Consider the following 15,382-nt stretch of genomic DNA (forward strand, 5'->3'; position numbering starts at 1 on the left):
ACTCTATGTGCTTAATGATAATAATATTTATTAATTAATCTTTTTATTGAAAGACACTGAAGACAGTGCAATGAATGGTAGAGATTTTACAGTTTCACAGGTACCAGGCTACTGGTCACATTATCATTATGCTTTCCTTTCTATGAACTTCGCATGAACCACCAGATTGCTTCTTTCTGGTTGCTGAATTTTAAGCTCTACAAACTTGGATGACATAAGGTTGAGTTGACAGTTTGCTTCTGTTGTTGATGCTCCTTCAAGAATTTCTCTAGGCCATCAGCTCAGATCAGCCTACTTGGAAAAACTTGCTGTTATTGGTTGAGTAAGGAATCAGTGTGCTTATAAATATGCTCTCAGTCACTACAGTGATTTTTACCTGGGTTTTTCGTGTTTGTGGAAGTCTTTAGAAGTATTACTCGGACAGTACATCAAAGAATTCTCAACAAGACATGGAAATAAGCATTTCAAATAATTAAAAAGCACTAACAAATAAATATATAATTTGGGGACCACAATATTTTTGCATTAAACAAATATGGTGTTACAACTCCTCATAAGATGCAAGAATATAATTTTGGTGTGTTACGGATTTTTGACTGTGATATGATGTTCTATTTGGTCATCTTGCACTGCATGCTATTCCAGAAATACTCCCTCCAAGGCTATAATGTAATTTATCCTTGCTGGCACTAATATCTTAGGTGGGTTTGGAGTAAAGAAGATGCATACTACCTATTGATGAAAAGTGATCTCTAAGATGCTTTAACATCTATTCATACCAGAGGAGTTTGAAGGCTCTTACAGTAGTAAAAACTTCAAAATATATTTAGAATATATTTCAGAAATTTAAAGGGAATATTTGTTTCTAACAAATTGGCTTATTTGAGAATACTTCTTATGGTGGAATGGCATCTAGCTCAGGCTATAGATAAAGGTAGAAATTGTGTTTTATGCATGGTAAAAATAAAAAAAATATGTCCATAAGGAAAGATGCCTTTTTATCATTGCTGTCTTTCATTTGTTAATATCCACTGTGGAAAGAAGCATGCCTTCCCATTTTGACTTACATTTGATCACTCTGAGAACACACATATGGAGCAACGAATGCAGCAGTATGCTTAAGGATGGCTCAAGTATTTTGTTGTAAATATGAGTTCAGTAGGGATGTTGATTGTTTTTGATGATTATTTCTAAGGAAGGATGCTGTAATAATACAGCCTTTGTAGATATTTAACAAATTTAACAGCTGCTGACAGGCAGCAGTTGTTTCCCCAGTTTGCATCATTACTTTAAAAACTCATAGTGGGTTACATTAAGGCATGCAAAGTGTCATCTTGAAATTCAGTTTTCATTTAACCTGTACATATACTGATAATGGATGTAGTGTATGAGAATTGACTCTTTTTCAATACAGACAGACCTTGTTTATTACAGCTGTATTTTTATATGTTGTATAAGCTTTATGATATAGGGTGACAATCATAGAAAAAACCTACAATATATGCTTCTGTAATTATGATTTCTTAATATTTATTGCGGCATTTTAAAATAACCTGAATTTTCATAGGATTTAGCTCTTTAATAAAGTCAGAAGAGAAGGTCAGTCATATGTTTCAGTCAATGTGGAATATTTGCTGGCTTTTCTAAATGAAAATGGATATCTGTTTATCTTGCCTAAAAGGTCAAGGCCTGAACTTTTAGCATATAGATGTAGGGGTTATTGCTGATATTCTAATGCCATTAAGGCTGTATAGCAGTGTAGCTTAATAGCTTACACAAATTAAGCTATTTGTGATAGCAAATTAAGATAATGCAAGACATGACAGTGATCCCATGTTTATATACATTTTGGTGTAAACTGATACACAGGAAGTATAAATAAATAAAAATAGTTCTTTGCAGCTAATGAATAAAGAAAATAAGACCGCTGATACAACACCCGGAGTATTAGGACAAGCTTTGACCTCATATGCACCAGGACACTCCCAGAGTGTTCCTTCTTTGGCTGCAAGTGTTTGAGCCAATGCAACTGGGAGGAATTTAGTCCAACACTTGTAAATAATAAATAACCAATTATATAGCAAATGGCTCTAAGGCTCAGTCTTTGAGCACTTAGTAACTCACAGCATTTAGCCTGATATTCACTAAAGCATTCAGAAGACTGCTTTTCCATTGGACATTGTGCTACTCAGATTTCATATCTGCTGCTTTTGATACTGCTGTACTAAGACAAGACTGAAGTACTCAGTCTGGAAATTAGCTTAATCTTATTCGTTTGCCCTTCAGTATAATGCTCATTGCGTCATATGATTTCTATCTATAACTACGTGTTTGTATAGCTAAATTAAATATAAAATTCTGGAAGTAAAATGTCAGCACTGACCTCATGTTTCTGAAGTTGGTCTTAGTTCCACGAAATATTTTGCTAATTTTTTGTCTGAAGTATTCAATGCATCAGGACTTGAGTCCACATCTCCCCACTTCCAGAGGGTGACTTAACCACCGACCGTGGGAGTTGTGATTATCTCTTCCTTCTTGGCCTCTTTCTTGCAAAACAAGAAAAAGAAAGGGGAAGAAATGAGTGACAGAACTGTCGGGAAAGGTGTAGCAGTTACCACATCCATCACAAACAGGACACAGCAGCTCTGTTCTAGAAGATGAGTCCTGAAACAAAGGAGGCACCTCTGCACAGTGCAGGAGAGAAAAATGGTGAAACTGTAGATGTGAGCAGGATTATGGGACTTTGCTCTTCAGAGTTCCTTGTGTTCCTGTTTGGCTTGCTGGCCTCGCTGAGGTTAATAATGCTACATCATGCATATTGAGCTTACCTGAAACTCTGCAAGTCCCACCAGGGGACTGGGCATTCAGTGCCATGGCACAGTGAGACTCAGCCCTGCTGCACCCAAGTTCCTTCTGCAAGAAGTCGTTAGAGACACAAATAAGTTGGCGTAGATAGTTTGGGAGTATGCTAATTTGAAATGGCGTTGTATTTGCTCTGGAGCGGAGCACATCTATGGACAATTACTTGCTTTGCTTGGGTTCGTACAAGAGAGTGTTCAAGACAGGACTGAACTTGTTTGTAAGATATCCTGCATCATGGATCTGAAGTGTACAGATTTATATGCATTTTTCATTATACTCTCCTGTTTTCCCCACACAGATTCTTAAGCCAGACTTTGAACTGACATTTTAAATTTTTGTTTAAAATTTCTTTTGAAGTGATATGTTCTCTTGAAACTCCTGTTCAGATGCAGAGTGTTTGTCACTTTTGAAATGAAGCGTGTAGATGCCTAAATTACTTCAGTGACCTTGAGAAACGAGATTCAAAAGTGAAGCAAATAATTTTGAGCATTATTAGTCACTGAAGAAGCATAAACTGCATCGGTTTCATCTTTCCATTTTTTAAAACCACTTCTGATCACCATTAGCAGGCTGGAGCATAAGGGGAAAAGAACATTTCTATTAGGTTGATCAAAGATCTTCTTGAGTGGTCTGAGCTTTACATGGAAAAAAAAACCTCACTTGTTCCAAATCACTCAACTACATAAAAATGAGCATGCAATTAGTCTTGATTGTGTATGTGACTGCAGAAATTTTGTAGACAGCTGAGCAGTCAGCCTTCTAAGCAGTCATTTGCATGTACATTAAGCCTGACTACATGTGCACAAATTCTGAAAATATGGGGCTTAAACTAGGAACAATAAAATGATCTTGGTAAGTTTAGTGATGCCCCTTACAGTAAGAACATATTTGCTGTTCAAGTCTTACATGAGGTTCAGTCCTTAAAAAAAAAAACCCTGGTTTCCAATGTGGAACACTAGGATAATTAGTTCAGCAGTCATCCATCTGTATCTGGATCTTTAGGAAGAATCTCCTGTGAAAAAATAAGGGGGTTGAAGTGCTTGGAAGGGCAGTGTCTGCTCTGACTATTATTAGAAAATATTTGGCCCTTCTGCTTCATTTTATTATAATGTTACCTCTCTCCTTATTCTCCATCCCAGTATAATCTACTCCTTTCGTTAACTGGCAATGCTGTATTTCAAATTTTTTTTTGGGATTTTGTGTCACACACGTTTTCTATCTGCAACCAACCTTGCTTATTGTTTCAGAAAAGGGAGAGTGTGTTCTTTGTCTTGCACGAAAAACCTACACTTTCCCCTAACAGTCCTTTAGTCTGAGGACTGTTCACCCACATGAATTGTCCTTGTTAAAGTTGCACAGAAATGTTCTCTACCTTTCTTGCATAACTACGAAAAATGTGGTGCTCAATTACCAGTTTTTAGATGTTTTCTATTGTTTTAGAAGTGAAGTTTTCAGTGTTTCTTGTTGTTATTTTTTGTTTGTAGGTTTTTTGTTTAAAATTTAGAGAGATCTGTATTGAACTCCCTGAGAACTCATATGCATTTTCTTAAATGAGACTTGAAGGAAGAGCATGATTTACTTTTAGCACTGCTTACAGTGCTGAAAGGCAAGACAGCTGTAAGAGAAGTATCACAAGATGTTGACAGTGTAGGTCCTTCAGTTGTTCTTTACTGGTCTCTGAACCAGTGTCCTTTTGAGAGGATGAAAACACTGCAGAGGTAATCCTGGCTTTTTGTATCGTATCCGGTCTGTATTTCTACCCAGGAGCACATTTTACTGCTGAGAATTTAGACCTGTGGTTGGTGCTGAATGAGGAGCCCACAACTTTTTGTAAAGGATAGCCTTAGAAAGAGAGAAATGGTATGTCAAACACATTCTTTCCACAATCAAGAAGGTAATCCCAGCGCTAGTGAGAAATTAAACACTTCTTCTCTGGGAGATAAAAGAGTCTAGTCACCTGTAGTAAAACTTAATAAAATTTTTAACATTCTGTCAGTTTATGATCAGACTGCTTCCAAATGAAATTATGATGTTCATTTTGAAAATATGTTTAATTAAATTATAGGAATGGATTTCCTCTCCCCCTTACCTTAAAGCTACTGGAATTTTTTCTTCCAAAACAGCAACTGACACATCAAATCTGTCACTTTTCTGTTTGTACAAAATAGATCTTTTACCATTGTAACTGCCCTTTTTATTAATTTAAAACTACTTTGTCTTCAGCTCAGAGCTGGTTGAGCTCTTGAGGGTAATGAGACTTTAGAAGGTGTGTTCAGCATCACATTCAAGAAAAAAGGTAAACTCTAACTTGTCGAAAGAGCTGCTGATTTATCAAAGAAGCCTAAGAATTTGAATTACACAAATTAGTGGGTAATTTTTAAATGTTATTATCACTTGGTGTAATTTGATCATTGTCAGAGTTGACAGCTATAGAAGGAAGAAAATGTTTTCTACCCTTTCAAAAATTTATCCTTTTTAAAATCCAGAAGAGATTAAGGTGAACATAGCTCAAAAAAATCTAAACATTGCAAAGTAAAGCTCCTAGCTTTGTGTAGGGTGACTCCTGTTTTTCTACAATAGGGAAATTTCTTCTCTTTTCTATTCATTGTGGTTCTGCCTGTGTGTGTGTCCAGCATCTCCTGTATTACTAGCATAAATCAGAGGAGGCTACAATACGTTTGCACAGTGCACTCATTATTATAATGCAGTTTTTCACCCTAAGAACTGAAAACATTTTAGCAGCAGGAAGATATTAAGATCTTATATATATTTGTATCAACAGGAGAATCAAAATGAATGGAGTGGAGAGAACTAAATCAGTTATGTGTATAAAAAAAGAAAAAAATTAAAATCAATTCAGTCACAGAAGTCATATTTATTTTTGTTCTCAGTTGGATGTATCCATTTATTTCCCAGTGTTGTGAACATCTAATTTATATATAATAAGCATAGTAGTTTATGCAGCTGTATCAGCCTGGGAAGAGCAGCTATGGGGTGTGAATGGCCAACTGAAGCAGAGAAATGGTAGAAGGAAAATTGCACCCAAAAGCTGCCTCATGCAAAGCTGTACAGAGCAGCACAGTAAAACACAGCCCAGTTGATGCCCCTTCTTTCTACAGAAATAAGTAATTAGAATTTTCTTCTGCTAATATCTGGGCTCAGTGTGGATTTGTGACGATCTGCAGGATTTGGTAAAGACTTTCTGGAGGTTTGACAGCAGAAAATGCCACAGTCCAAATTTATATCTTGTGTGCATTTGTAATGTGAACATTTCAACTTCTGTTTTTTCCGTGGAGGTTTGAAGAGCTGTGTGTGAACCAGACATCTGTAATGATGCTGTAATCAGGCAATGGGGATTAAGCTTATTAATAATGAAATATTGTCCTGGGAGTGCACTCGTGTTCTGATATTACTTTAGAAATTTTAGCAGACAAAACCTGTACTCAAAGAGAAGTATTCAACACTGATCCTTATAATAAGAATAAAGATAAATTCCATAAAAAGCTGAGATGTGACTTAAATAAACCTTATTCAGATCATCTTCACATATTGCAGGGGATTAAAGAGCTCTATGAATGTTTGAAGCATCATTAAAATTGGGAGGTCTCCTAAGTAAAATATGGATGTTACGAGATCTAGTATTTTTTTATCTCTGTGTAACAGCGCAGATAAATTTTATCTTTGCCTCAAAGTGGATGAAGACTTTCAAATAAAATGTCATCTGTCTTGAATGCTGCAGAAGGAAGGGAAGTTGTCTCAGAATAATTAGGCTAGAGAAACTGATCCATATTTCCTAAACAATAAGATTTACATGTCCTTACTGTATATACAGGAACACTTAGTTATGTTCAAGATGAAGATTTTAAAAGCTTGTGTCACGCCCAGTCGTGTCACCTGTGTCAGTTTACTTCTTAGCATGACTTCTGTCTTGATAGTGAAATATATTGTACTAAATTTTAATCAAATGCAATTGTGCAGATTTCAGAAGTCTGTATGTTGAGTACTGGTTACTATATTTGACTCCTGCTTTCTTTTCATGTGAATATTAATCTGCTCTCTAGGAAAGTAGGTTTAGCAATTGAACATAGGCAACAGAAATTAGTTAATTTACAGAAATTAAGTAACACTGTGGTGAGTTGACCATGGATGGACACAAGGTGCTCACCAAGCAGCTCTTATCACTCACCCTCCTCAGCTGGACAAGGGAAGTGAAACACAGCAAAAAGCTTGTGGGTTGAGATAAGACCAGGGAGAGATCACTCACCAGTTACTGTCATGGGTGAAACCAACTTGACTTGGGGAAATTAATTTAATTTATTGCCAATCAAATCAGAGTAGGGTAATGAGAAATAAAACCAAATCTTAAAACATGTTCCCCTGACCCCTCTCTTCCTCCTGGACTCATCTTTACTCATGAATTCTCTACCTCCTCCTCCCAGCAGTGCACAGGGACGGGGAATGGGAGCTGCAGTCAGTTCATTGCACGTTGTCTCTGCTACTCCTTTCTCCTCAGAGGGAGGACTTCTCACAATCAACAATCTGTGTTGCTCCAGAGTGGGGTCCTTTCTATGGGAGACAGTCCTTCCAAGGTGAACCTTACCCACAGGCTGCAGGTCTCCAAGAACTGTTTCAGTGTGGGTCCCTTTCATGGGGTCAGTCCTTCAGGAATGGGTTGCTCCAGCGTCAGTCCCCCACAGGGTCACAGATCCCACCAGCAAACCTGCTCCAGCATGGGCTCCTCTCTATGGGTCCACAGCTGCCTGCCAGGAGCCTTCTCCAGTGCAGGCTTCCCATAGGGAGCAGACTCCTTTGGGCATTTTCCTGCTCTGGTGTGGAGTCCTCCACAGGCTGTTCCACCAGGGACCTACATGGACTGCAGGGGGACAGCTGCCTCTCCATCATCTTCTCTGTGGGCTGCAGGGAAATCTCTGCTCCAGCAGCTGGAGCACCTCTTTCCTTTTCTTTTGCATTGACCTTGGGATCTTCAGAGCTCTCTTGCTCACTCGCCTCTCTGGCTGCTGTTGCACAGTTGGTTTTTTTTCCTTCTTAAATACATTAACACCTCAAGTGGTTCAGTAGTTGTGTGTCTTTCACACTGGGTGTGTTAAGCTTCCCAGGGTTCGTAGCTGGCAGCTGTTTCAGAAAAGTTTTGTTTCTGTCCCCATGAGATTTTACAAAGGTGTGTGCTCTGTAGCTTTTAGGGACCTACCTGATATTGCTGAGTCCTAACTGCCGGTTGCCACTGTAGGTCATCTTAAATGTAGGCTGGGCCTGTGTATGCCTAGGAAGGCAACTTGGACTGTAGACGTGCCTTGACAGCCTCTGAGAAGTTTCAAATGCGAGCTGTGGGTGCTGACACTGTGTTGAGGGGCTCTCCGCTGGATGGCCAGCTATTTTCACGCTGCATTAAGTGTCCTGAATAGGCTTGATGTGTAATGTTGAGGGGCGAATTGGCAGGTTTTTGTAGCATTTCAGGGGTTGTTGGTAACATTGGATAGATTGTATCTAAAAGAGGATCACAAAGGGGTTTTCTGTGTGCTAGGAAAGGCTTCTGTTTGTCCTCAGCTTGTGAATCCCAGAACTGATGGTATAACTAGTTTCTCTGACATACACACAAGCCTCATTTGCTGTATTGACTGGATTCCCACTCTGCATTTCTCCAGGTCATTTTAAGTGCCTCTGTTTTGCTTCAGTCTGTCTTGGCCAAATGTAGTCAGTCACCTATCCAGGTGCAGCAGGACCTCAGAAGTGGCAGCCTGGGTTTGCTCTCTGCCTGCAGGACAGACAGTGGGGTGGAGCCCAGTCAGAGCTGAGGTGAAGCCTGGGGGCAGAGGAGCTGTTGACTGAAAACAGCCTGAGGTCCCCAGAACAGGAGAAATGAGACCACTGAGCTCCAGTACTGTCACCTGCCAGTGTCCACAAGTGAGCTGACAGAGCCCCATGCCCAGCAGCATCGGCTGACTGTTGCCATTGAAAGAGCTGCAAAGGAAAAAGGAAGGATCATTGATGAGATCCAGATTGACAAGGGGGAAGACAGTGATAGGATATCAGATATGCTTTGTTCTGATTCCTTGTCACTCAGCTCATCTGAAATAGAAAGTCAGAAATATGGCAATGACTTGGAAGTCATCAGAACAGCAAGTTGCAGGGAGTGCCTGCTGAGCCACCTGTGCCCAGACTCAGTGCTTCAGCTACAGCTTTCTTGTAGATATTTTGTTTTCTTTTTTTGTCATGAAGTAATTCTTGCATCTTATATGTATTTTTGTGGATTGTATCAGTGAGGTATACATGCATTCTGCTTGGTAAAAATAATATGTAATATAAAATGTGCATTTTAACTAGTAATGTACATTCCTTATGCAGGTACAGAAGGCTTGGGATTTAGCATTACTTCAAGAGATGTCCCAATTGGTGGCTCTGCTCCAATTTATGTGAAAAACATCCTTCCAAGAGGTGCAGCTATTCAAGATGGGAGATTAAAAGCTGGAGACCGATTAATTGAGGTGAGGAAATATTACATGTTCCTTGTCTGTGTTTTGGCATGAGTCCACACACTATATCACTTTGAGGCTTATAGTATTTTATGTTACACAGGACTTTTTCTCTCTTTTCCTTTTTTTTGGCTTTTTTTTTTGGTAAGGCATTAAGTTGCTGGGCATTTTCAGTACATAACTGTTTGAAGAGCTGGACCTAGACATACTACAAAACCATAATTTTACATGTCCTTATGTGAATATAGTGTCATAGTCTTGCTTTGCTGTTTAGGAATATATTGAAGCAAAGCAATTGTTACCTAGTAAGTAGAATTAAATCAGCATGGAGTGACAGACCAGAAATTATTGAAGATGTTGCCAAGGATAGGAGGCAATACCCTGAAAGGTTTAGTGAATTAACTGAAAGAGACATAAGAGGAGGGGAGTCCTACTGAGAATCAAGGCCACTTCCCTCCTGAAGTAAGGATGTCCTCAAGGGAACTAAATTTCTCTTAGATAGGTGCACTGCAGAGAGCTTTCTGCAAATCTAGCTAGAGTGATGCGTTACCACCCACAGCTCTTCATTACTGTCCCTAAGCCAAATGACACCGGAGGTACAGCTGAGTCTGTAACTGCCTCTCAGGGCTCTAACTTCACTTTACTGCAAAATTGGCCAAGTCATCTTGAATTGTTGCTGGAGGATAGCCCCCTGTAATTACTGTAATTCAAGGTAACCCAGATGACTTGGGTAGAAGGGGACTGAGATGCATTTAAGATGACAGCTATGGCATCTCAACTGTGTGAGCTGTGCTCTCGTATGAGGGGAGGAAAAAAAGATGTTTTGCTGACTTCTGAGCACCATACTCCCTTGCTTAACACTGTTAGTTGTTTTGCCTTCATTTCCAAAATGTTTCTGAGCAGGCAAGCCTGAGATTATTCGTTCTTTCTCTGGCTTCTCCCTTACTGAAATTAGCTCATACAGTGGGAAATGCTGCATGTGTTCCATTACCTGCCTGTGCTGATCAGTGGCATGTGGAGGCCAAGGGATTGGACCACTGAACAGAGGCAAGAGTAGCAACGCCAAGGTTATACAGGGAAACAATTGCTTTCTACTTTTGTTGCAATTTGTTGTGCTAAATATATTTGGAAGGTATATATAGCACCAAGACACGCGGAAACAGGACCAGTTTGGGATCATACGTTGATTTTGCTGAAGCATATTTTGGCAGAGGTTCTTGTAAGAAATACCAGTAAATGGGATTAGTTGGCTTTACAGTGTGCTGGACTATACCGTAGCTGCTGAAAAGGAGGGAAGCATAAATGTCTGGCTTATTTGTATTTGTATGGCAAGGATGACCATTTAATTAGTTCTATTAAATGAAAGCTGTAATGTGAGCTAATAAGCAGATTGCTCCAATGAGAGTTTTTTAATACCCATATTATGATTCACATGACTTTTTGCTGCAAGTGTCTGCTGGTTTCTCTGTTTTGGAGTCTTCCTGATGTCTTAACATTTCCTTTGTTACAGGTAAATGGAGTTGATTTAACAGGCAAAACTCAAGAAGAAGTTGTGTCCTTGCTGCGAAGTACCAAGATGGGAGGAACCGTTGCCCTTTTGATTTTTCGACAGGAAGAAACATTCCATCCAAGGGAACTGGTGCGTAAAATAGAGAGCATCTAAGAGATTTAGATGAGTATGAGCAACTGATTTGATCTCGTCTCCTGTTAGTAAACATGCATGGCCAGCACTGAATATAAGAAAAAAGAAAAAAGCTATTTTGCTTTATTTTGAACATTTTACATGCATGTTTTTTATTTTCTTCAAGATCTGCTATTGGAATTAAGTATTTGTTGATAATGTATAAGTGAGAGCTTTATTTTGAGTGAAAATGTTTATTATAGGAGAAGCTATTGCATAGACTTTATTTAGATGCATGCAGACAAGTAGATTATTCCATATCTTTCATAAGGACAAATCTATGTTTGAAAGCCTGCCATTTGTCCCACTACCTGCTCACTAATATGTTCTCAAACATATAATATTATCCCAAAATAGGATATGTAAATACCTTTCTATCAAAAAGTGGAAAATATAAGAAGTAGTAGCCTTTTTTGAATATAAATGCAATCTCTGTGGAATGGAAACCCTGCCGTTATTAATTTAGCAGGCAATTCAGAAGATGTTTCTAAGGAATTTACATTAAATAGGAATGAAATGATGTTTCATACTGTACCTGCTCCACTTGCTAGTGTATATTTATATTTCTCTGATAATTACTCAAGATAGCTTCTGTTATGAAAAGGTAGACTCTGAATGGTAGCAGTCTCACTTTGTTCTGTACTCAGTTAAACTGCTGAAGTTATTTATTATTTGTATTATTGTAGCTTTATACAACTCTAAAATAACTTACTTGGCTGCATTATTGTGAGAAGACAGACAAATATAAGTACAATGAATTAATAACTTCATTTTTCTATTGGATTTGTGTTAGTTTGAATGCAAAGAAAATGAATTTTTGTTTAGCCATTTCAAGATACAAAACATTAGCCTTTTACTTTTCAAAACTGCCATTAAACTTAGGAAGTCAAAGTGTCAGGGAAGGTTGAAAATGAACCAACTTTTACCTTAAAATTCTTGGAACATGCCTTCAAGTACTGAAGTGAAAGCTGTCATAAAGTGAAGAGAAATAAAAATTTGAAATCCTATTACACCCTTCCTTATCACTGTAACAGTGAAAGCAATCTGTTTATAAGTTCCTGTGGTACAATTTCCATGGCATTGCTATCTTCCATAAAGGTGAATGAAAATGTTTTTTGAGATTTCTAAATAAACTTAGAAGTAAGAAAATATCTTAATTTTGTGTATATTATTTCTGTTGTAAAATGAGGAAGTTTTAATGCATATTTTGACATGAGATTTTGTTTAAATAATTGTAAACAAATATATGGTGTAAGTAATGCAGAGATTTAATAGCAATACATTATCTAGTTTTAAAATAACAAGAAGTCAGCCCCTTTGAAGGAGTTCAAGCTCAGCAGCCTCCCTGCTGTGGCTCAGGCAATAGCCTGTCAACTACTTTGGCAAAGTCCAGCATGGGGAAGCCAAACCTTGCTGTGGCTGTGTCAGGTAGCTTTGCACTGTGTAATGAGATCAGATCAGAACTGGTGTGTTTTTCTGCAGCTCCAGTTGAACAAATGGTATTGTGAGGATCTGACAGTACATGTATCTAATGATCCTCTGTTGCATAAGGATTTGTTTGTTTGCATTCTGACATGAGGAACTCTTAGGTATGCACTGCTGACTGCTGTCAAAGAGCAGGAGCAGAATTGCTGGGGAAGGTGTTGAACTAAAAGTCATCATAAAGGCTGTTCTTTCTTCTCTGGTAAGAAATAATCCTTAAAAAAAATAAAGCAAGTCTTTTCAACCAGCTCCTCTCACTGACTTTTACTGGCTTATTGAAAAAACCCAAAACAAATAAAAAAAACCCAATCAACCAAACAAAAAAGCTAAGAAAAAAAGAAAGGACATTAATTTTGAAGTAGGGAGGAGAATGAGCTGAAATCATGTCCATTCATCTTTTTCACATGCTGACCTTCTCTGGCCACTTAAGAGCAATTTGTCTTTGCATCCATCCCCTATTTCTCTTATATTTTCTACATTTGTGTGCTTTAAAATATTAAGTGAATGAGATGTGTCTCAGAAACCATATGTAGAAAATCATGTTATTTGATGTTATCCATCTTATTAAGGGCAGGACTTGCTGTTGCTTACTGAGAACATTCACTATTAAAACCATTTTTATTTGCCAACGTTTGTATAGATAATAACCTCAATAAAACAGGTGTTTGGATTTTATGTTTTATGTTTTGGGTTATGGCTTGAATGACTTTTGAAAAAAAATTAAACATCTTAGGGTTTCATTTTAAGTGAAGGTAATAAACTTCAGGAAAGTTAAGGAGTTTAATATTGCTGTTATTATGAAAATGTGTAATTTTAGCTAAAACTTAGGGGATTGTTAAGCTGAGCCCGTTTAGGTTGGTATGGGATCTCTGAAACTTGTGTGGATCAGGTCAGGTATGTGTGTGTGATGATCCAGTGCAGCAGAGCATGATAAAAGTGAGGAAATGTGGAAGCAGGGAATAAAATCAAGTTGGAAGAAGTCAGCTTTTGTAATTAGTGAGATCTGGAAGAATGACCATGTTTCTCCAGAATACTGGGCATTTTATTCCTTCCACAGTTACCTAATGCCAGATAGGTAATGTATTAGGGCTTGTCCACACTGACATGAGCTAGAGACACATTATCTCCTAACAGCCTTTCCTCCCTGCCCCCTCTTTTTATAAAAGGGCCAAGGATTATTCTCGTTTAGTAGAGCTCCTGGAGCACTGTGGTTACCTCACACTTAGAGCTGCTACTGACTGTATGAATCCTCTGAAGGATTGACTTAGGTTATTTAGCTTTTGAGCTATATTCTCAGTGCCAGCAGATACTGGCTGGCAGCATTAGTCTCCAGTACCCTAAGAATTAATATGCCCATTGGTACATGTGGGACCTTTACATTTTCCTTGTAGATGTCTTCATTTTTTTCTTACTGGTTGTTGGCTTCAGGTTGAAGCTATTATGTAAAATTGTTTTACTGCTTTGCCACTGCATTTTTGTGCTTTATCATTTGATTGTCCTGCAAAACAGCCAAAAACAAAAATGTCCAGTAAACCCTAGCATTTCATTAGGGCCCAGCAGAATAGAAAGAAATAGCTGGTTAGCCCAAAAGTGATCAGCCAGTATTAAGGTGTCTCCTGAGTTCTCAAATGGGTTTTAATATAGGTGGGTGTGGGCTTGGAAGAGCCATAGTTCCTTATATGTGTTTCCAGAATTGGTTGTGGGATGCATTTTCCAATGGTGTGTGTTTGCCTTATGTGCCCTGAGACACAGGTGGGGAATGCAAAGTACAGGAGGGTCCCTTCTCTGGTGAACTGAATACATCCTCCTCTCCTGGGGTATGCAGAGCTGCGGTTCTAGTTCATCCAAACATGCTCAAAAGGGGAATCCCTTCCTAATGAGATTTTTTTAAAAATAGGTACTTATTTAAAATATTTGGAAGGGTTCATCTGGACTGCTGAGGTCATTCTCTGAAAACTTCAAAGTAGAAGGGAAAAGCCAGGGGGGAACTTCCCTGAATGAGAACTTTCCACCAGCCAGAAAATGGTGCAAGCAGTTGTGGTTCTTCCTGGGCCAGACAGTCACCACCCTCACAGCCAGGTAGAGTCAGGTGCATGTACCATAAGGACCCTGGAATTATTTCTGTTCACTTCTCATGTAGTGATTGTTTATACAAATTTCAGTCAGGGGTGTGACGAACATGCTTCATTTTTTATTACCACTTCACTTCAGAATTAGAGATCTTTGTTTATCCCCTTGCTGTTAGATAGTATGTGTCGTATGTAGTTGTGTTCTTATTTATTTTTTTTACTTCCTTTAGAATGCAGAACAAAGCCAGTCACAAATTCCAAAGGAAACGGTAAGAGCTTTGTCTTTTCCATACTGGAAGACTCCCAAATGTTTTCAAATTGATATGGCACTTCTCCATCAAAGTTCTACAGATTCTTCTTTCACCTTATATACTGTAGATGGCTCTCTGTAGCTTTACATTTTAAATGCATTTTTTAATGTAATTTCAAATACTGTTTGAAAATTATACACAATTCTCTTACTACATATGTTCAAGTGCTATTTAAAATTACATCTCTTACATACAGCCAAAGGCCGAAAGCTAAATGATAAGAGTAGACTTTAGCTTGGGTTACATATTGAAGCTAATTGTTTAAATCATGATTATATGACAGAAATCTGAGATACAAACACAGAAATTAGTCAAGTGGGATTTAAGTCTTAATTGTATCCTCATAGCAAACCATTGTTACCTATTTTTAAGAAACTATATGGAAGTAGTATTAAATTTAACATTTTTAGGGCTGCAACAGGTGATATTCCAGTGAGGCTCTAGATCGAGGTTGTGTAATATTAATATATCTCATTTTAATCAGTG

The 15,382-nt window shown here is 38.2% G+C and overlaps 1 protein-coding gene across 24 annotated transcripts in view; it reads left to right on the forward strand.

The window, feature by feature from the left end:
* Positions 1-15,382, forward strand: part of PARD3 (par-3 family cell polarity regulator) — a 487,425-nt gene that overhangs the window by 284,849 nt on the left and 187,194 nt on the right. For 19 of the 24 annotated variants that reach the window (XR_008429410.1, XM_053935684.1, XM_053935553.1 and 16 more), the window contains 3 exons: positions 9,226-9,365; positions 10,864-10,992; positions 14,816-14,854. Coding sequence is in view for 23 of the 24 variants with exons in the window: in XM_053935684.1 (XP_053791659.1) it covers positions 9,226-9,365; positions 10,864-10,992; positions 14,816-14,854 (308 nt within the window). In the remaining variant the exon portion in view is untranslated. The remainder of the gene's footprint in view (positions 1-9,225; positions 9,366-10,863; positions 10,993-14,815; positions 14,855-15,382) is intronic. The other 5 variants (XM_053935581.1, XM_053935713.1, XM_053935613.1 and 2 more) reach the window with 1 other exon arrangement.

The sequence above is a fragment of the Vidua chalybeata genome, chromosome 1, assembly GCF_026979565.1.
Source record: "Vidua chalybeata isolate OUT-0048 chromosome 1, bVidCha1 merged haplotype, whole genome shotgun sequence".
In the NCBI taxonomy this organism is placed as follows: Eukaryota; Metazoa; Chordata; class Aves; order Passeriformes; family Viduidae; genus Vidua; species Vidua chalybeata.